The 21,164-nt window shown below is 41.8% G+C and overlaps 1 protein-coding gene and 2 long non-coding RNA genes across 4 annotated transcripts; 1 reads left to right on the top strand and 2 right to left on the bottom strand.

Moving 5' to 3' along the window:
• Positions 1-579: 579 nt before the first annotated feature.
• LOC148115398 (uncharacterized) lies at positions 580-2,646 on the bottom strand. The gene is made up of 2 exons (XR_015731937.1): positions 1,994-2,646; positions 580-1,283 (listed from the first exon to the last, which is right to left on the bottom strand). It is a non-coding gene; the product is annotated as an uncharacterized LOC148115398 (long non-coding RNA).
• A 245-nt stretch (positions 2,647-2,891) lies between these two features.
• On the top strand, positions 2,892-11,736 carry WFIKKN2 (WAP, follistatin/kazal, immunoglobulin, kunitz and netrin domain containing 2). The gene is made up of 2 exons (XM_034412976.3): positions 2,892-3,476; positions 9,999-11,736. Exons 1-2 carry the CDS (start codon positions 3,267-3,269, stop codon positions 11,517-11,519), a joined length of 1,731 nt encoding a protein of 576 aa, XP_034268867.2. The 5' UTR covers positions 2,892-3,266; the 3' UTR covers positions 11,520-11,736.
• Positions 3,353-19,534, bottom strand: LOC117663070 (uncharacterized). Of its 2 annotated transcripts, XR_004590599.3 has the most exons (3): positions 18,723-19,526; positions 11,859-12,127; positions 3,353-3,448 (listed from the first exon to the last, which is right to left on the bottom strand). It is a non-coding gene; the product is annotated as an uncharacterized LOC117663070 (long non-coding RNA). The 2 variants fall into 2 exon arrangements; XR_015732472.1 differs by lacking the exon at positions 3,353-3,448 and having other exon boundaries at positions 11,719-12,127; positions 18,723-19,534.
• Between the last annotated feature and the right edge of the window lie 1,630 nt (positions 19,535-21,164).

The following is a 21,164-nucleotide window of genomic DNA, read 5'->3' as shown; positions in this document are numbered from 1 at the left end:
ACCTTTTATTTGGCTCCGCCCCCAATCTATTCACTGCATCCCGAGTCCCAGCTGATCGACTAGAAGGAAAAAAACTGTTTAAACTCTTGCCGCCCTACAGCTGATCAGTGTTAAAAGGCAGTGTGGTGGTAGACCAGTGGGCTCGAAAAACAAATGGGTAGACCGGTGCCTCCAAAAACAAATGGGTAGACCGGAACGCTCCACGAACAAATAGGTAGACTGGTACAGCTCTGCAAGCCTAATAGACCAGTACCTCTGCTAAATCCTAAAGAATTGTCACATGACCATCAAGCCATTGGCAGGCAGCTTTTGTGTAGCTGTCCCATAATATGATGCTCCAAAGTAAGAATACCCCATGGCAAATTGACAGCTTCTGTCTTTGCAGAGCCATCAGAAAGAAAATTATGTGTGATTTACCACTTTTAGCACTCTCCTATCGTAGTTAATTGAAAAATAAAATAATCAGCCAGATCCTGTTATCAGTGATTGACGTTCAAGGATGAAATAACAATAGTACCTGGATGTGATGCAGGGAAGAAAACATCATTTTAATCATAGCAGTGATGCAGGAATGCAGTATTTTTTTTTTCATCACATTTTATTGGTCACTAGAATTTACAGATTTGTTGCAATATGCAGGATGTATGGAACTAAAGAACCTAATTTTATTTTAGAAGGCTCTCATTCTGTCAAGCCTTTGACCTCAAGTAAAAGAGGCAAATTCCATCAGAAGGAAAAGCTCAAAAAGGATCAAGCATGTGCCACCAATGCCCTCAATCCTACCATTATGGAAAGTCTACACAGAGGGGAACCTCTAGCATCGCTCAGATTAAGAGATGTGCTGTTCCTCCAGAGCCCTGGTGGCGCAGTGGTTAGAATACAGTACTGCAGGGCTAACTCGCTGCTCACTCCAGGAGTTCGATTCTGACCGGCTCAAGATTGACTCAGCCTTCCATCCTTCCGAGGTTGGTAAAATGAGGACCAAGATTGTTGGGGGCAATACGCTGATTCTGTAAACGGCTTACAAAGGGCTGTAAAGCTGTATGAAGCTGTATATAAATCTAAGTGCTATTGCTTTTGCTATTCTGCTGCGCGCACAGGGGTGGCAATGGCTGCTTCTCCACATCAGTGTTTCTAAGGGCATGGGCAGCACACCCTTGCATGTACATGCGCATGTGCACCTTCTGTTCTTGATGGTGGATTTCAGAAGCAGCTTCTGAACGCTGCCATTCCAACAGGGCCGATTGCTTCAAGGCAAAAGAGACCCTGGGCATGCGCAAGCTCTCCGTCTTGTAGTGGAATGGAAGGACTAAAAACATTCCCAGGCCAGTCAGAGACAGTTTTTTGCGCAAGGTTCAGAGCCAGATTTGTACCTGAAGCTTTGAACAAAGAAAGAACTCTGATACAATGGTTTTTATACATTTCTAAGACAAAGGATTCAGTGAGATCATACATTTTCCATATATGGTTACTCATGAGATCATACATCCGATTTTCCTTCTATGGTTACATCCACTTGTTAATAAGTTCATCTAATTACTTAAAGCATTAATCTTAGTTTATAAAATTATCTTAGCCACACAACTTTTCTTAAGTGCTCAGAGTCGCTAATGGGAGAGTTACTACTGTCCCTGGGTAAGTTCATTGGATTAAGTAACTCTTTGTAACATATAGGTCTTTGTGTCATTCACAGTCAGGTCACTCAGATGTTTTTCCATATAGCAGTCCTTTCCTTGACATCTAGGTATCAGAAGATATATTACCACTTAAAAGGGTTTAACTGTTTGTTAATGTAATTTCCAACAAGCACTTTCCTCTCTTATAATAATGTGAATAGATAGAGTCTCTCAGAGTTCATGTATCTAAGCACGTCTTCCCCTTATAATAATATGAATAGAGAGGGTCCCCCAGAGCCCATATATCTGACTCTGTATGATTCCTATTTTATTCACATTATTTCTTTTATCTACATTATTCTTTATTTGCTCTTTACCTCAGTCTCACCTAAAGTCTTTTTTGGATCCCAGCCAGCACATGCTTTTCATAGCAGACCCAAAGGCTGAGCAGTACCTCAAGGGTGGAGGGGAGCTATTGCTTTCCCTGCCTTCCAGATGTTCGCCATCAGCCTTTTCCTCCCGTCTTCCAGGCCTTCTCCCTCTGGTCCTTGGAAAGGGTTTTTTTCCCCCCTTCTCGATAGGTCTCAGAAACTCTTCCTGTCATCATTACCCTGGCTGGAAGTCAGTGGTGTCTCCCCCTTTCTCTCCCTCCCTCCTTCCCCTGCACCAAACATGCAGTACATTCCTTTATGCAGGTTTCCATAGAGTTAAACCATAGAGTTCCTATTTTTTTCCCCCCTTAAAGAGGTCAGCAAAAAGTCGTACAATAGGGGTCTCATGTTCATGAACTGTGAAGGAATTTTTAAAAAATTTCCCATGGTGGGGTTGGAGTGCAGCAAAAAAGAAACTTGGGGGGGGGGGGAAGACAAATAAAGCAGGCGAGAGACTTGGGGGGGGTGGGGGTGTCGTTTGTAAAGACACGTTGTCGTCCTGATCCCCGGTTAAAACTTGTTATTTCTCCTCCTCTCCCTCCACGATTCTTTTATTTCTATTAAAGTTATTTTTTTCCCTCCAGCTTTAATTGCTTCAATCCTACTAAGCTGCCCCTTTTAAGATGAAGGATTGTATATATTTCCTTGGCATCGGGAAATCCCTCGGACTGTAGGTTCATATTATCTAGACAAGCACTCTTTCAGAAGTAAATGCCATTCTTGCATAGGGAAGTACTTTAGGCCTAAAGGGGTTAAGAAGGCCTCCTTCCATTCAGAAACATGCAGGGGTCCCACCGTAGCTGGTCCAGCCTTTAAAAATCTTTCCAGCTTTTTTTTTTCTTTCTTTCTTTCTCCCCTCTCCTTGTAACAAATCTGTACGACTGCCACCAGGACATAAGAAGTGTGTGCCTGTCACAGAAATAGAGTTTACTTTTTCCAAGTTGTTATAGAGCAGCAGGGTATAAATACAGCTAACTCTGACTTGGACTAAGAGCCTTTCGCTTAAAATAAGGGGGCGACTTCCCAAGACTTGGAAGCCAACAAGGTCCAGATCAGATTGCACCAGTGAACAAGGTAGAAAGGACACCGAGAAAACAGGTGTAGTTGCTTCCTTTGTTTCAGCTCTTCTTCTTCTTCTCCTTCTTCTTTTTTTAAAGTCAAGCACAGCCACACCCAGACCCGAGTCAATTGTCAGTATTTTCTCCGGAGCTAACCCAAGATGTCCTTTTTCAAACTCTTCATGCGATGGATATGGATATGGATGTTGTCCTGGGACCGCCTTATCTTGTTGCTTCTGCAGCTCCTGCTCAAAAGCTCAGCTTTGCCTCCAATCCGGTATTCTCACGCTGGGATATGTCCAAACGATATGAATCCCAATCTCTGGGTTGACGCACAGAGTACCTGTGGGAGAGAGTGTGACGCCGACCTGGTGAGTGATGCCCTTTTCTCTTCCCTCTTCTTAATGCTGAAAGTCACTTATAAATAGATAGTAACTGCTTGAGGACTGTTTATTGTGGCAAGAAGAGGCTGTGGGTGTTTTTCTGGGAACAGAAGAGGGATAATCAGTGTGGAGGGGGGAAGGACTTTGGGAGCAAAGTAGAACTTGCTAGGGAGAAAGGAACCAGGATTTGAAACCTGCAAGGACTTCTGATCTTGTAGCTCACACCCAGATCTGATAATCCTGCAGGGACCAAGGCAGGGGTCACTAGCTTGCCGTGGTTACAACCTCATGCATGAATCAGTCCTTTGATTTTCATCTGGAGCAACATCACGAAAGGTCTGCTTTAATCATTGCAAGGGCAGGATGATCAAGGGAGAAAAGCCAGCCAGTGCCATGTGAAGTTCTTAGCATGAGGCTTTGCATGACAGTCTTGCTGTGCTGCAGAGCTTCCCCCCTGTGCCCATCTTAATTGCCTCAATCTTCCAAGATGTCCCCCCCACTCCTCCCCTCCATCCATCCCCTGCTGCCTCAGAGCTCTTGAAATAGCCAGCCGATCAGTGCTTACTGCTTTGAGATGTATGGGTTTTCTTCCAGGAGGCAGCTGTGTGCATTGTCTCCCAGGGTAAAGACCTCCTCCGTACCTATTTCAAAATCCACCACAGGTATAAAAAGGACAGCTTGGCATGTGCTGTTGAATGATGATTCCAGAGGCAAATGCACTTGATGAGATGGTAGGTTACATGCTGCTTCTGAGAAGCTGGCCTTGGTAGCTCAACTTCACCTCTCTATACACCTTTGTGCTCTCTCTGCCTCTTGGACCAGCCCAGAAGAATAGAGTTTGCTGTCATTGGCCAATAGCTCTTGGAGAAGACTCCCTGATGCCACTCCTCATGTGTGAGGCTGATTCAGTGCCTACTTCAGTGCCTACAAAGGAGGCACGGCCTACTTGACAGGCAAGTGGCAAACAAATATCAATGCAGGGTGATCAGCTATAACTCAATGCAATATGGCAATGGGTAAGGAACGTGTAAATCCAAAGGGAGTCACTTTATAAATGAATAACCAAGGATGTATTCTACTCAATTAAGAACTATTGATTTATAGCTGAACCAAGAAAACACAGAATTGAGTTGCTTTTCCAGGAAGAAAAGAAGATATATGCAACTTCAGTGCATACAGTATATACAAGACACCGATGTGGAAAAAAACCAACACTGAATTCTAGAAAGTCTAAATCAAGCATTATAGTGTCGTGTCATATCCCCTGCATTTCTGGAAGCTCTGATTATAAAGGATAATGATAGCAGCAACATCTCATCCCGGTGTTTGAGGTTAAAACTTAATGGAACCCAGGATCAAATTCTCTGCCTATTAATGCAAGTCACCTGTCGGATAAGCTGTATGAGCATTTAAGCAAGTTGGGGTTACTTTTACTTATTTTCTTTTACTTATTTGTTTTGTTTGGTTCTTCTGATAAAAGGCATTGCTTAATTAGAAAGTGCACCAGCTGGACAAGGTAAGAATGAACATGTGACTGTGGTTGGTTGACTTGCCTTGGCTACCCACCTCTTTCCCAACCTGATGCTAGATACACATCACGTATGTCAGCTGGAACCACTTTTTGCAAAACGACTCCCTGATCAGATACCAACAGAAAAGCCACAAAACAGATGGCAGAATGGTGGAATAAGGGAGGAGTGAAGTTATACCCAGCCAGACAAGCTGGGGAGATGCCACAAGATTTCCACAAAGTTAAGCTAGGTGAGAAATGTCCTGAGTAGTTTCGGTACACTGAAATCAAATTTCCTTTTATGAGCAGGGAAGATCTAGATTTAGTTGTGACTCAACAAGCCTTATACCTGCTCAGCTGGGCCTTGATCATTTTGGAACTGATGATCAAGCTGTCAAGCAGTAAATTGAGCCTATTTTTGGATGCACTCCCAAAGGGGTTAGTTGAGATACTGAAAAAAACCAATAAAGCAGTGAATAATACAAAAGATGCATCCAGACATTCACCTAGGTGACCATGCTTATTGCAGGCTCTGCTGTTTTGCTCCTTGCAAATCATACAGTACATCTTTTGATTGATGAACCAGATTTCCATTAACTATAAGCAACACATAAAAATATTCATGGCTATGCAATTTTCTTTTAGTTCATTACTAGCTTTTTTTTTTTTTTTTTGAGTAATTTGTTGGCCACAAACTATTTATTAAAACCTAGTTATGTAATAAAGAAAGAGAATAAATGCACCATCAAGACGTCTTTAGAAACCTGACTGTCTTTCGGATATGCTGAGAGATAATTTACAGTGGTTCTATGTATAATCCTTGGAATCTCCAGATAGAACCGGAAAAACCATAAAGGTCTTTTGCCAGTTTATGCTATCAGTATTGAATTAAAATAGGCAACTAGTTTTGGTCTGCAAGAATACAGATAACAATTGAATGGCAGCAAAGAAACACGGGAATTAACTGCTACATTCTAGTCTGCATCCAGATTTCCCAGATGACTTCTAGTATAGGCCATGCCAGGTGGAGCCTATAGTAGAAGATAACTTTTTATGATGTTATGTCTCTCATCATTCCTTCTGGGTATTATGAAAGTTATATTCAATATATTGAGGTGTGTGTGTGTGTGCCAAGTTGCAGAAGGCTGAATTCTGTTCCATCAAAACCAATTCACTTTATCCAAGAGTAAAGTATAATTTGGAACCATTGATAAAATGTACCAAAATGAATGCAAGCCCAATTTTCTATAAAAGCACAGAAATGCAGGTTTAAGTATTAACATATTTCAATACAAGGTGATTTCTAACTTTCTGAATTGTACATGCATTGCTTTTGGTGCATTTTGAAAACTTGATAGAAATCATGTTTTGGTCTCTTCTACCAAGTTGTAATCGAGGCTCTGCAGAGAACATCCAGAACAGTGATGGGTTTCAAATTTTTTTTACTACCGCTTCTATGGGTGTGGCTTGGTGGGCGTGGCATGGCTTGGTGGGAGTGGCTTGGTGGGCATGGCAGGGGAAGGATACTGTAAAATCTCCATTCCCTCCCCACTCCAGGGGAAGGTTACTGCAAAATCCCCATTACCTCCCGATCAGCTGGGACTCAGGAGGCGGAGAATAGATAGGGGCAGGGCCAGTCAGAGGTGGTATTTGCCGGTTCTCTGAACTACTCAAAATTTCCACTACCAGTTCTCCAGAACCGGTCAGAACCTGCTGAAACCCTCCTCTGATCCAGAATAAGAGCTAAGAAGGGGCTTTAAATTGCAAGGTTGGCATATCCTGGCTGATACATTTACGGACTACTAGCACTATTCAGTGTGTCCTTCCAGGGTTTTTTACAAAGCTATTTGAATAAAGTAAAAGTTCAACCTGGCACTTTCTGCATGTGAAACATGTACTCCGGCTTAGCAGATTCCTGAGAATGAGGTCAGATTCTTTTAACATGTAACTGAAGAACTCCAGGACAATTCAGGCATTTGAATACTGTTCGGCATTGTTATTCTGCTTTTTAGTCAGATGTCCACTCACAGTTAAAGTAAAAGGCATGCACACATAGCAAGTAGAAAGTGGCAATGAGAACTGAAAAGTGTATCACAGATATAGATATGACAACTGCAAGTATTAGCTTTTGTGATCCAAGTCAAAGAAAAGATTAATCTCAGTAAAAAAGGGGAAAGTTGCTCCATGGTTTAGGTCTATAAAGAAGACCTGTGTGATCATCTGCTGACCTTCCGATGGTGATGGAACATGGAAGAGAATCTCCTTCTAACAATTCTAACAATTTCCAATACAGGTAGTCCTTGACTTTCTTTCACAATTGAGCCCAAAATTTCTGTGAGACATTTGTTAAGTGAGTTTTTGCCCCATTTTTTGACCTTTCTGGTCACCATTGTTAAGTGAATCACTGCATTCAGTGGTGGGTTGCCCCTGGTTCGGACCGGTTCGCAAGAACTGGTAGTAAAACCAGTGGGAGGCCCCGCTCACCGCCCTGAATGTTGTCATCGGCGATCTGCACATGTGCAGAATTACGAACAGGTAGTGAAGAAAAGTAAAACCCACCCCTGCTGCAGTTGATAAGTTAGTAACCTGGTTGCTAAGTGAATCTGGTTTCCCTATTGACTTTGCTTGTCGGAAGGTCACAAAATATTAATTTTTGTAGGCCAACCACCAATGGACAAGATTAATTTTTGTTAAGGTTTCTAAAAAAATGAATTAAAAAGCATTTCAATAAGAACAAAGGACACGTGGGAGCTTGTTGCAAGAGCAATAGATGAAATGATCCAGATTTTATAGGCATGACCTGGAGACCACAGCAACAGTCATAAATATGAGACAGTTGCCAAGCATATGAATTTTGTTCACATGATCATGGGGATGTTGCAAAGATGGTAACACTGAAAAAACGTTACTTATTTCAATGCCATTGTAACTTTGAACAGTCACTAAATCAGTTGAAGGGAGTTGAAGTCCACCCATCTTCAAGCTTCCAAGGTTGAGAAACACTGTACTAAATGAACTGTTGTAGGACAAGGTGTCATAGGAATGTTATAGGTGTCATTTGGAATGTTGTAGATGGCATTTGGAATGTTGTAGATGTCATTTGGAATGTTGTGGTCTTACATGGAAGGGTTATTATATACTTGAAAATAATTACAAATCTGTATCTTATTTAACAAAAGGAAACCTGCTATCAACTATCAAGTAATTCTTCAAATATTAATTGAAGTCTCAACTATCAAAACTCCCTGGAAGATAAGAGGGATTCTTACGTTATCGACTAAGTTTTCGGGATACAATGTTTAAAATATGCTATATTGTAAAGGATGCATTTACTTGTACAATGAGGATGATCATATTGCACTGCTGGCTGAAACAAATCATCTGCCTTATAAGGAATACTAATATTCATGGCACCCACAAGATGACAGATTTGGGAGAGAGGGGCAATAGACATCGTATGAGTCATGATGTCACTGCACAAATAACACACATGAGGTCATTTGTGGCAAACCACATCATTTGTGTGATTATGTCATTATGCATGTGGCATAACTGTGTCTTTTACCTGATGCCTTTGCCAGTATTTTAGTCTTTTGCTGTACTTTTTTTTTGGGGGGAAAGAGAACAAAAAGTGCTTTTTGGGCTTCCTATGAATTGTTTTTCTCAGTTTCTTCGTTCTATAGCCAAGGAAAACAGAACATGTAACACAGTTCTATTTCTATTGCTCAGAAACAAGTCCCACCAATTTCAATGGCATTTATTCTTTAGTAAGTGTGTAAGGCTGCATATATAAACTTTGGTGAAGTTACTTGACCAATTTATGATACATTCGGAACAATATTCATGCTCATGGTATCTCCCCTTACCTTCCAAGCAGGGGTGGGTTCTACTTACCTTTACTACCGGTTCGCATGCGCAGATCACTTCTGATGATGTCAGGGTTAGTGGGCGGAGCCTCCTGCCGGTTTTACTACCGGTTCTATAGAATCAGTCCGAACCGGGGGCAACCCACCACTGCTTCCAAGTAAGTATTCAAGTGTTTCTCTGCTTATTCTAGAATGCAGCCACCGGTCATCTCTTAAAAATCAAATCAACATTACAAGAAGTTGTGTTGCAGGGTCAGTGCAACGGGAAACATGTTCATACTGGTGTAATATAGTATAATGTTATATACATAAAGTATGTATATGGGAAGGTGTGTTAGTTATTACTTATTTGGGTTTAGGGAATTTCTTTTATTTGAGTTTCTTTTGAGTTATTGAGATGTAATCTGTGTTTCAGGGGGGCTGCACCAAGGGAGGCTCATTCAATCTCATTGTATACATGTTGTGCATTGACAATAAAGGTTTGATTTGATTTGATTTGATTTGATTTGATTTGATTTGCATGACTGAAGAACAGACAAAATGGTCATCAATTATTTCCATTTGCCATTTTGGTGTAATTGCATGTCATCTAGCTCTAATGATCAATGAGATGCAGAAAAAGAAATTATTAAGATTGTTGTAGTTTTTCTTGCACCCATTAGGGAAAAAAATCAATGTAAATTGCACATAGGACCTTTCTCCATCCGCAACAGCCATGTTGCCATGACTGTCTCTTTCTCTGCTACATCCCCTCCCCTTCATAATGCTTCCTTCATCTCTTCTTTTTGAGTAAAGTAAGAATTATATGTCATGGGGAGGGGGGGCATCAGGATTTTAGAGATGCTTAGGTGGGGCATGGCCAAAGAAAGGTTGGGAATCACTGGTCTAACTCCTAAGAACAAATAGCCTGGGCTATCTGTTCCAGACATTCCTTGGGGAATTTTAACAAATCATGCTAAAGCACATATATTACCATTCTTGGCTATCTGAAATAAAAGTTGCCCTTTCAAATATCATGGCCATACCAGCAAAAGTTGGGTGATGTTGAGCTTTCTTGGAAGTGAGATCTCTGACATTAACAGAGCTACTGTTTACCCACAAACACTTTATCACATCTGTTTTCTTTTACCTTAGGAGTGCGAGACTTTTGAGAAATGTTGCCCTAACGTTTGTGGAACACGAAGTTGTGTTGCAGCCCGGTACATGGATGTCAGAGGGAAGAAAGGACCTGTCGGGATGCCCAAAGAAGCCACGTGTGACCGATTCATGTGCATCCAGCAAGGTTCAGAGTGTGATATCTGGGATGGGCAGCCTGTCTGCAAATGCAAAGACAGGTGTGAAAAGGAGCCAAGTTTTACATGTGCATCTGATGGGCTCACCTATTACAACAAGTGCTACATGGACGCAGAAGCATGTACCAAAGGCATCACCCTCCATGTGGTGACTTGTCGCTATCATCTCACCTGGCCAAACACCAGCCCTGTCCCAGCAGAGACTACAGCTCCACCCACAACTGCTTACTTGGAGACTACCATCACAGACATCCTCGCACCTGTTTTAGTCAACAACCCAACCCTTCGGTCGGTCTACGTAGGAGAGACGGTAAGCTTTCTTTGTGATGTCACCGGTCGGCCTAAGCCAGAAATCACTTGGGAGAAGGAGACTGAGAATAAAGAGAAAGTAATTATGAAGCCTAACCACGTCCAAGGAAATATCGTTGTCACCAATATTGCCCAGCTGGTAATCTATAACACGCAACTACAAGATGCAGGGATTTACACCTGCATAGCCAAAAACCTTGGTGGTGCTTTAAGGGTTGATTTTCCATTGTCGGTTCTCCAAGGAGAAGCTACTTCTCCAGAATCAGTGCAGAATAAAACTCATTTTCCAACCAACGAGTGCCTGAAGCAACCCGACAGTGAGGATTGCGGAGAAGAGCAAACCAGATGGTATTATGACGCAAAGAAAAGCAACTGCTTTACTTTCATTTATGGGAACTGTAATAGCAATCTCAATCATTTTGAGACCTACGAGAGCTGTATGTTGACATGCATGAATGGCCCCATCAACATCTGCAATTTGCCGGCCCTGCAAGGTCACTGCAAAGCCTATGAGCCCCGGTGGGCATACAACAGCTTGACGAAACAATGCCAGTCTTTCATTTATGGAGGTTGCGGAGGCAACGAGAATAATTTTGAAAGCCGAGAGGCCTGCGAAGAATCGTGTCCTTTCCCTCTGGATAGGCTCTGTAAAGTTTGCAAGGCTTGCAAACCCCGGCAAAAGCTGGTGACCAGCTTCTGCAAAAGCGATTTTGTGATTCTTGGCCATGTCATGGAGCTGACAGAGGACCAAGATTCTGGCCATGCCCTGGTGATGGTGGAGGAGATTCTGAAGGATGAGAAAATGGGGCTTCAGTTCCTGGGAAGGGAGCCTTTGGAAATCACCTTGTTAAACATGAACTGGAGCTGTCCGTGCCCCAACATTACGGCAACGGAAGGCCAGCTCATCATCATGGGGGATGTCTACAATGGAATGGCTGTTTTACAGCCGGATAGTTTTGTTGGGGCCTCAAGTGTCCGACGCGTTCGAAAACTTCGTGAGGTCATCCACAAGAAAACCTGTGAGCTATTAAAAGAGTTCATAGGACTGCACTAATGCCCTGACGGTAGCTCACTGGCTTTCCAACATTTGTGCATTATATAGTGCTAACAAACAATAGGATTACCCTGAAAACCCCTTGTGTAACTCTCGTTTGCTGATATATATTATGTATTACATATGAAGGAATGAGTGGCATGTAGCAGAGAGACAGTTGTCTTTTTGACAAGTATTTTAAAATAGCAGTAAACAGCAATTAATCTTTAGATTTCAATTTATCTATCGCTCTAGAAATGCCATCTGGTGTTTATCGCTTGCTAACAATGCGATTTTCATCATATAAAAAAATCAACTCAGCAGCATTTGTCCAGAGCTAAAACATGCAAAAATTCTTACCCTAATAGCTCTTGTTTGGAATACAGAGATGTTTGTGAAAAGCATCTGAAATGCATCCCACTCTTCAATATATTGCAAAAGAAAACGTAAATTATTGCCTATAATCACGATAATTATAGCCATTACACCAATCCATTGCGGCATCTGTTCTGAGTGGAAATGATTTCGAGGCAGGGACTTCATCTTTAATAGACATTTTTGTAGCAGATTTATATATGGTGTGCCCATCTAGTCACATTCCAAATGATCTGTTCTATCAGATGATGAACCTGGAAGCAAAACCACACATTATGATCTCACTGAGCTTTCCTACTCAAATAAAACATTGTGCACCACATTAAGTATTAAACATTTTGCACTGCACTGAGGAGCAGCATGGATTTCTCAGCTCCCCAAACCCCTTCCAACCTTTGCTAAGTTGTGATTTTTATTTTTTTGCTACTTTTAGCTGAGAATTAAGGAAAACTAGGGTGTAAGTAGTCTTAACACGGTTCAAACTAACAAGGCTCTCCCTACAAAAATCCAGAATAAAATAGAAAATAACATTTTGCACCCTCACCCCTGTCATTGAACTTCTCCAGTTCTTTCCTTTCTATTCTGCTGTCTCCAGGTACTGCAACAGTACGTTGAGGATGGGTGTGACAAGGAATGGCTGGGAGGGGAGGAGCCAGGCAAGGCACTGCTTGATGTGAGTGACATTGAGTTGGCCACGCTTACCCAGTCACATGACCATGAAGCCATGCCCAAAAATAAGCCACACCCACAGAACCGGTAGTAAAAAAATTTAGAACCCACCCCTGTGCAACACCTACTAGCCAATCTTGTTTGTCTTATTGGCAATTGTTGAGTCTTGGGTATTATGTGGCAGATAGCTGCCTGTTCAAATACTAAAGTCCCAGAGCGCTTTTTCATTTTCTATTATTTTATCTATTTTGTGGTCCCATCATTTCATGCTTGCGAGCAAATGGTATTTCTTGCAGATATTCCAATGCAGCATTGTTGCTACTTTGTCATGCTGTTGTTTGTAGTCAGTCTGTGTGATCTTCTTGCAGCAGCTGAATAGTGGTCTACTGTTTCTTCAGCTTCTTTGCACAGCTGGTGTTTGCTTTCTATTTCTATCTTCTCAATTCTGGCTTCTTATTCATTTGTTCTTAAGGCTTGGTCTCGTGCGGCCAGAATTAGCTCTTCTGTCTCTTGTCACATCTTGTTATCAGCTTTGCCTGTTAAGTTTGTTTCTTGTACACTGGTCATGTAATATTTAGCCTTGCCATGTCTCCTTTTCTGTTCTTCATTTGGCTTTTCTTGTAAGTCAATTTGGCCTCTTCATTATTTAGTGTATCTACCTCACTGTCCTTCAGATATTTTTCCAATGACCATTTTTCTTTTTCATCTGGTATAGTTGCTACATTCCATGCCCACTTATGCTCCTTGGTAAAGAAAAAAGAGTCTATCAATATTACTGTGTCAATGAAGGACATGATTCATTATCATTATTTTTCTAATCTTCCTATCCAGGGCTTCTAATTCTGCTTGAGCCCATTTCATTATTCCACCTATATTTCTAATGACTGAAATTGTCCAAGTATTAATTACCTTGATATTTCCTCCACTGAGTTTGGACTTTATGATTTTCCTCAGTCTCATAATATATTCACTTCTAACTTTCTTGTTAACTTCAGCGTACTTGATGTTGTCAGCTTGAAGGATGCTCAAGTATTTGTAGTGATCTTCTTCATACAGATTCTTGATGTTGTTTCCATAGGGCATCTTGATTCTTTCAGTTTTCATTGTTTTTTCCCTTCCATTATCAGGTAGATTTTGCCAGATGTTAACTAATCTTCAATTTCTCTTCCTTGCAGTATGTTGTTAAATGCTTGGCAATGAATAGGTGTAGACCAGTCAGATATTTCAACCAAAAAAATCATGCAGTTCATCTTCATCTGATGCTGACCAATTCTTGGCTTTCCTTGCCCCCCCCTCCCCCATTTTTGCTATTATAACAAGTTCTTTAGTTTCAGCTTCTTTTTTTTTATTCTTATTCACCTTGGCATTTCTTTGGGTTGTCCATAGCTGTGCCCAAAGTGCACTTTTTTTTTCTTTGTCAGCTGTTGGCTGGTTCATTGTACTGTCTCCAGTGATGGATTGGTAGAAACATTTCTGATTCAAACTGAAATTGAAGGTAGTGTGCAGTTGAACTTCATATCTGCTTATCTTCTTGGCTATAACTGTTATTTGCTGCATTATTATTTCCATTGCTTCTTTAATCTTTCTTGTTTCTAGGTGATATTTCTTGATCAGGTATTTTTCTGCTCTTCTTATTCTTCAGCCTCTTTTCTTTTATCTATTCTAGCTTGCTTGCTTCTAATCTTAGCATGCTGATCTTATTTTCCAGCCTGGTTTTCCATGTTGGTGGTGCACCCTTTGACATTTTTTTCTTCTTTGTTGATTTTTGCATCCAAAGAATTCAGTTATAACTGCAGCCATGTTGTACATTAGCCGGTTTGTTTCTTGCAGTGAGCTGGTGTTTGTATTTGATATTATGGAATTGGCATCTTTTAATACTTGTGCTTGTTGTTTCTTTGGAACAAGCTTCAACTCAGGCAACCTTATTCAGTTGTTTTTGTGCTGCTCCAGATGCTCAGTGGTTCTTTATTTCATTTCATCTTTTTTAGTCATAGTGCTTTGTTATTTCTGAGGACAAGGCAGAGGAGAGGATATCTGGTTTGGGAATGAAAACAATTCAATAGCTATGCTGGCTTCCTCTACTGCTGAATGTTGTTGTTTGATGGTATTAAAGATAACACTGGAGGATGTAAGCTGTTCCAAATAAAGCTGCCTCTTGCAATTCACTAATGGTGATTCCCCCCCCCCCCAATAAGTGGTTCTCTAGAAGTCTTGGGACTGCACCCAAAGTACCTATTATTTTTGTTAGAATCTTTGTTTTCTTTTGCCACAGTAATTCAATTTATATTTGCAGGTCTTTGCATTTTCTGATTTTCTCCAGTTCTTTCTCTTCTGTTCTGCTGTTTCCAGGTATTGCAACATCCACTATTCAAACTTTTTTGGTTTTTCTTCTCGACAATTGTTAGGTCTGGGATGTTATTATTTATTCATTGAAGAGTACTTGAATGTTGAGTTTTGAAAACTCAACTCAAAATTGTCAGACACAGCATGTTTATAGGCATTTGCATTTTTTATTTTCCAAATAAACTCACTACTGAGATCAAGACACAGTAGGGTGGATGCAGTGCAGGGAGAGAGAGTAGAAAGTCAATTGCAGCTTTTCTTCTCACTGAAGACCAGTCAGGGGAACCTTTTCTTCATTAGTTGTTTTCAGCATCACTAGATTGGCCTGGATTTTAGTCCCATTCCCAGCAAATTTCTTTTTCTTGTCTTCATGCCACAATTTTGGCAGCCTCATCCTGCTCTTCTGCAATTCCAGAAACACCATCCAGCTGCCCAGTGCAGAAGATAGTGAAGTGAGGCACCATTATTGCAGCTGGATTTTCCATACTCAGACCTAAGACTGATGGTTGCTGTGAAGGACAGCTACCAGACAAAGGTTCCAAGTTGCATTAGGATCCTTGCGACTGGCAATAGCCCTTCTCTTTTCTTTTCTTTATTTCAGGGACACAGATTCATTGTTGGAAGCCAAGGCTGAAATTTACCAGGAAAGCACATTTTGGAGTGATGGACAGGAACTTCCCCCAGATTGCAATTGCATGTTAGTAAAGCAGAGGCATAGTCCTAAGCAATTACTCTGATATATCTTCCCAACTGGCTGATCTCTACCTCAGTTCTGATGCTTTTAGTTATTAAAAAGCTTTGCTTTCAGGCTAGCAAGCCAGTAGAATTGACCTATCAACACTGTATGATCTGATGAGGGTCAGGCTTTTAGCATGCGCACATGGCTCAGCGCCTTTCCCCTTTGCAAATTACCACAGCACAGACATGCCTAGATGTTGTTTTGATTTTTTTCCTGATAGATCCCGCGTGACATTGCCTTGATCTTGTCCTCATCTTCTGAGCAGGGCAGCCTTAAGTCACCCTTGGCCTTTAGCTGTGATGCTGCCAAAAGAGTGTTTTCCCTGAAGCCAAGAGTAACCCAGAGACAGTTGCAAAGAGTGAATGCATTTTGCCACCAATTCTATCAGAGGAGAAGTCAGGCAAGATCAACTGGATACTACTTGACCATTTCATGCCAAAGCAGAGGTTTCTCCTCCTCTGGTTCCTGGATGGACTCCTCTGCCATTCATCTCTTCATCTCCCCCCATGTCTTCCCCACCCCCGCTTCATCTTCATCTCCCCCCCTTCATCTCCCCCCCACCGCTTCACTTCCAGCAGTCCCAGTCTCCTCTTCCAGCACCCCAGTCCTGAGGCCACTGTGAGGTGTCCTCCTGGCTCTATCATCTGTGCTCCGGAGAAAAACCAAGCAGTGGGGCAGAGAGTTCCATGCAGAGGGAAAGCACAGCCAGGCTTGGCTAATTTGTTTTCTTTTTTTTATTATTAATAATTTTTTATTATAGTTCAAAAGAACAAAAACAAAAACAAATGTATAATAATTTTTCTACCACGTGACCATGCTAATATTGTTTTCTTTAGTGTGGCTACTAGCAGAAGTAGTGTTGCTGGGAAAGAGAAGTTAAGGGGATAGGATAAACATGAAAAAGGAAAAGAGATGAGTTGGATGAAAGGGAGGGAGGGAGGAAGGTACCCAACAGCATCAAACAAGCAGGAAGGGCTGGCTTCCAAACAGGTTTACCATTTTCCCCCTGCCCCTTAAAAGAAACTAGGTGAAGTTGAGTGAGGTTTCCTCATCTTAGTCATGAGTGAGTGAGACCAAGCTCCTTGAATGAGGAGAGAACAGAGGCTTTCCGCAAAGATGAAATTGTGCAACCGTGACATAATGCTCAAAAGGGGCTCTTTCTTCTCTTTTCTGGGGAGTATTTTTGTGCTTTTGTTAGAGTGTGTGTGTGAGAGAGAGAGAGGGAGAGGGAGAGGGAGAGGGAGGGAGAGGGAGAGGGAGGGAGGGAGGGAGGCAGGGGGAGAGAGAGAGAGAAAGAGAGAGAGAGAGAGGGAGGGAGAGAGAGAGAGAACTCAGTTCCCTTCATAGTCATGGACACAAAGCACATTTGAGTAAAGCTTTCAGGAGCTTTCAGAGAAAGGGCTGCCCTGTTCCAGCTTCACCTCAGCAAAAATTCCCTGGTAGCATCTGGAGTAAAATCAGAGGATACTTCAATCATTTTGCTTCACACAACTTGCAGGGACATCATTGGCATGGTGAGGATGGACATTGATTCAGCACATTTCATGTTAGCTTTCTGCCTACTCAAAGAGGAATGGAAAACCCAGCCTTCTTTTGGAGAATGATTCTACACAGAGTCTATGACAGAGATCTCTAAACTTGGCAACTTTAAGCCTTGTGGACTTCAATTCCCAGAATTCACCAACCAGCCATGCTGGCTGAACTTCACAAGTCTTAAAGTTGCCAAGTTTGGAGACCCTGATTTATGGCATCCTTTCCACAAGTGAGGGGAGTTAAGCCAGTGGAGAAGTTTTGAAGGTTGGCTTTGAAAGTCCTGGCTGAAAGAAAACTCAACTGCCAGGGAGAAAAGGGGGAAAAATAAGAAAGGGGTTCCCTTAGAAAGAATGAAGGGAATGGTCAGGAAAGAAAAAAGCCAGAAACTTTTGTAATTTTTGAGATTCATTGTACATATCATACTTTAATTTGCTCAATAAATGAAGTAAAGCAGTTGGTTTTTTATTTTTATTATTTTTTTTGCAAATGGCTTTTTCATAGGCTTATATTCTTTAGATAATTTATAATGAGGCAACTGGAAATAGTGATTTTAGGAACACAAACTTGACCTAAAGCAACATTTACATGCAAAATGTATATTTTGATATATGTTATGCAGTACATCCAATCTAGCTAATGAACCTCTGCAGTTGCTTTACATCTTAAGAGAACTGTCCTATATCTTATGAATATAAATCAATAGCATAATAAGCAAATTTTACATATTTCATTTTGGGAACATTCATGATGGAATGAAAGATATCAAATATATGACTGATTTATCACCTGGCAACTCAGGGTCAAACTGCTTGCTTTGCATGGGGAAAGTAAGTTGTTATGTAAGGATGGATAGTTTGACTAAGGATCATCCTCACCATCCCCTAAGCCAGGGGTGTGAATCTATGGCCCTTTTACGACCTATGGACTTCAACTCCCAGAATTCCTGAGCCAGCAGGGCTCAGCATGGTTGGTTCAGGAATTCTGGGAGTTGAAGTCCACAAGGCATAAAGGGACCATAGTTGCTCACCCCTGCCCTAACCAAAGCATAAACACACCTTATAATTATCCTACATTATCCTATATCCTCATGATGTTGTCTTTATCTTATCTCCAGCCCCAACCGAGGCAGCTTAAAGTTATTTTTATCAAGTCCACTTATAAAGGAGTGTTTTAATCTCCCATCACAATTTGTTCTATGATTGTGGTCTGAGATGTTTCTCTGACAATGTGGTTAATGACTCTGGAACTGCCCAACTCCTACAGGCTTTTGGTTGCTGGGGTTACACGCTTCCTCCCTTCCAGATGCAAGGGCCACCTCCCTCACCCACCACCCACCCCATGGTCAATTTTGTCTGGGCTGCTGGAGAGAGCAGATACCTAGATTCCACAAAGGTACCTGCTTGTTTTAATACCTGACTGGTACTTCCAAAAGCACTTGTCAGATTTGGCACACTAGATCCATGTTTAGAAGGAGTCTGACTGATAGATCCTAGACACAAGCACTCTGCATCTTGACAATTTGATAGGAAACAAAATATGTTGTTCTGAGCACTATCTATACTCACCCCATTCAATTCAAGGATTGCTAGCTTGGCTTCATGTTTCATGGAAGGGGATCAGGGCTGGGTTCTACTTACCTTTACTACTGATTCGCAACGGAAGCTTCTCCGCATGCACAGATTGTCCATTATGACATCCGTGCGGGTGGGCGGAGCCTCCCACCACTTTTACTACTGGTTCACAAGAACCGGACAGAACCAGAAGCAGCCCACCACTGAAGGGGATCCACCGATTTCTTTCCTTAACCTATTCCCAATTAAAACGGTAAAATTAGCACCTTTTACCTTGTTCATGTCATAGTACCCAGCTTAGCAATCAGGGAAGCAAATTTTGCACCAGCTTAATTTTCTACTGCTTAAGAACCGGAAGATTCACGCATCCACCTGGTTATGTGTCCACAGTGGGAAAATAACTCCATGGTTAAGCAATTGCTTTAATTATGTGAGTTTTAAAAAATGTAACCAGGGATTTTTTTTCCCCCTTGAAATCATCCTAAAACAATCAGGCATAAGAATAAATTGGTTTGGTCCACTCCGGTGGCAGTAATAGCAATGCTTTATTACAATCATTGACCAGATCAAAAAATAAAATGAAAAAAAAATTGAGATAGCAAATAAAATTCATAGTCAAATCTAATTATAACATCGGAAAGATCAAAGTACGGCCTAGTTTATAAATAGTTAAATAAAACTTGGCCACATTAAGAAACATAAAGTAACAGTGATCAGATAACAGCAACTGTAAATAAAATGGCGCCAGGTGATCAGAAAAAATGACTAAACAGGGTGAAATATGATGGCAGAACTGGTAGAAAAGAACTTGTTCCTCCTCAGTTAAAATCAGTTGTACGGCTGCTGCTGCTGCTGCTACTGCTACCAAGAATACTATAATAACTAAAAAGAAAACTCTCCCCTTAAAAGTTTTTAATGTAGGTCTCCACCCCTAGGTTTAAGAAATAAAAAATAAAATGTTGCCAATCCTTCTTTTCCCCATTTTCTTGCTTGAGATGATAATCTCCCTTGGAAACAATTCAAGGGCCCGAGTTGGGTGCAGAGCCAACCCAGATTAACACCCCCACCCCCACCAAGAGCACCTGCCACTCCTCCCCAAGCCGGCACCCCAGGCACTGGCTGGGAATTACAGGACATTTTCTGGAGGGATTTTGCTACTTCTTCATGCTTTCCAGTAAAAAGGTTCCCTCTGTTGCTGGAAGACAGCAATAGCACAGAGGTGCGGAGAGAGACCTCCAGTTTTCTCGCCCTTCCATTCATCCAAGGAGGAGGAGGAACCATAATGGACCCCTTCAGATGGCAAAGCCCTCCTTCGCCCAGCTGCTTGACTTGCTGAGCTGTTCACCCCAGCTGAGCATAAGGGTCCTTTGTCTTACCATTCAGGGGACGAGGAAGGTTTCAACGTAAACTTGCTGATTTAAAGATGGGGGCACGGAAGGGGGAGAAGTCCTCAGAAAAGGAGACGCCTTCGTCTCCTTTCAGCTCTCCATAATTTGAAATTCTCCTGATTGTGTTTTGGTTCTTTTGGGGTGGGAAGGGGGGAGTCTCGCAGGGCCTCAGGGCAGAATATAATAAGGGGTGTTTTTCTTTCTACTGTGTATTGTTTTCCTTCATTTCTACACAGTCCTGGCAACATTTAATACCACAAAAGTAAAGTTAATTGGAGAAGGCAAACATCAGTGGGAATGAAACAGCGGTCAGACAGCAGCAAACAAAGCTCAGCACTATTTTTGTGGGAAAGCCAGGATGCAAAAGCAGAATAACAGAATAAAAAGAGTTAGATGGGACCTTGGAGGTCTTCTAGTCCAACCCCCTGCTCAGGCAAGGAAACCCCATGTCATTTCAGACAAATGGTTGTCCAAAGCCTAGGAAACCAATCTGACAGATTTCATAGGAACCAAACATTTCCAAATGGATAAACCTTGGTTTAACCTTACAGAGGAAGTGGCACACCAATTGTTTTGAGGAGGCTGTGTTTTCACTGCTCTCCAGACACGGACATGGCTGTACTTGTGCACTTCACTGGGCAGGGAATGCCAGGGTGATTACTGTAAAAAAAAACAAAAAACTCAGCCAAGTTGGTCAATCAGATCTGCCTTTGTCGTCATGCTCCATACTGACCAATCGCTTAATGTGGCAGATCTTCTTGAATAGAGACATAGATCCTGCAATGATACAAAGCAGTGGTAAAATCCAAATTTTTTTACTATCAGTTCTGTGGGCGTGGCTTGGTAGGAATGGTGTGGCTTGGCGGGCATGGCAGGGGAAGGATACTATAAAATCTCTATTCCCACCCCACTCCAGGGGAAGGATACTGCAAAATCCCCATTCCCACCCCACTCTGGGGCCAGCCAGAGGTGGTATTTGCCAGCTCAAAATTTCCGCTACCGGTTCTCCAGAACCTGTCAGAACCTGCTGGATTTCACCCGATACAAA

This window comes from Pantherophis guttatus, chromosome 2, assembly GCF_059756535.1.
Source record: "Pantherophis guttatus breed Tessera chromosome 2, ASM5975653v1, whole genome shotgun sequence".
NCBI classification, from domain to species: Eukaryota; Metazoa; Chordata; class Lepidosauria; order Squamata; family Colubridae; genus Pantherophis; species Pantherophis guttatus.
Note: the sequence above shows the minus strand (reverse complement) of the source record. Positions and strands in the feature narration are given on the sequence as shown.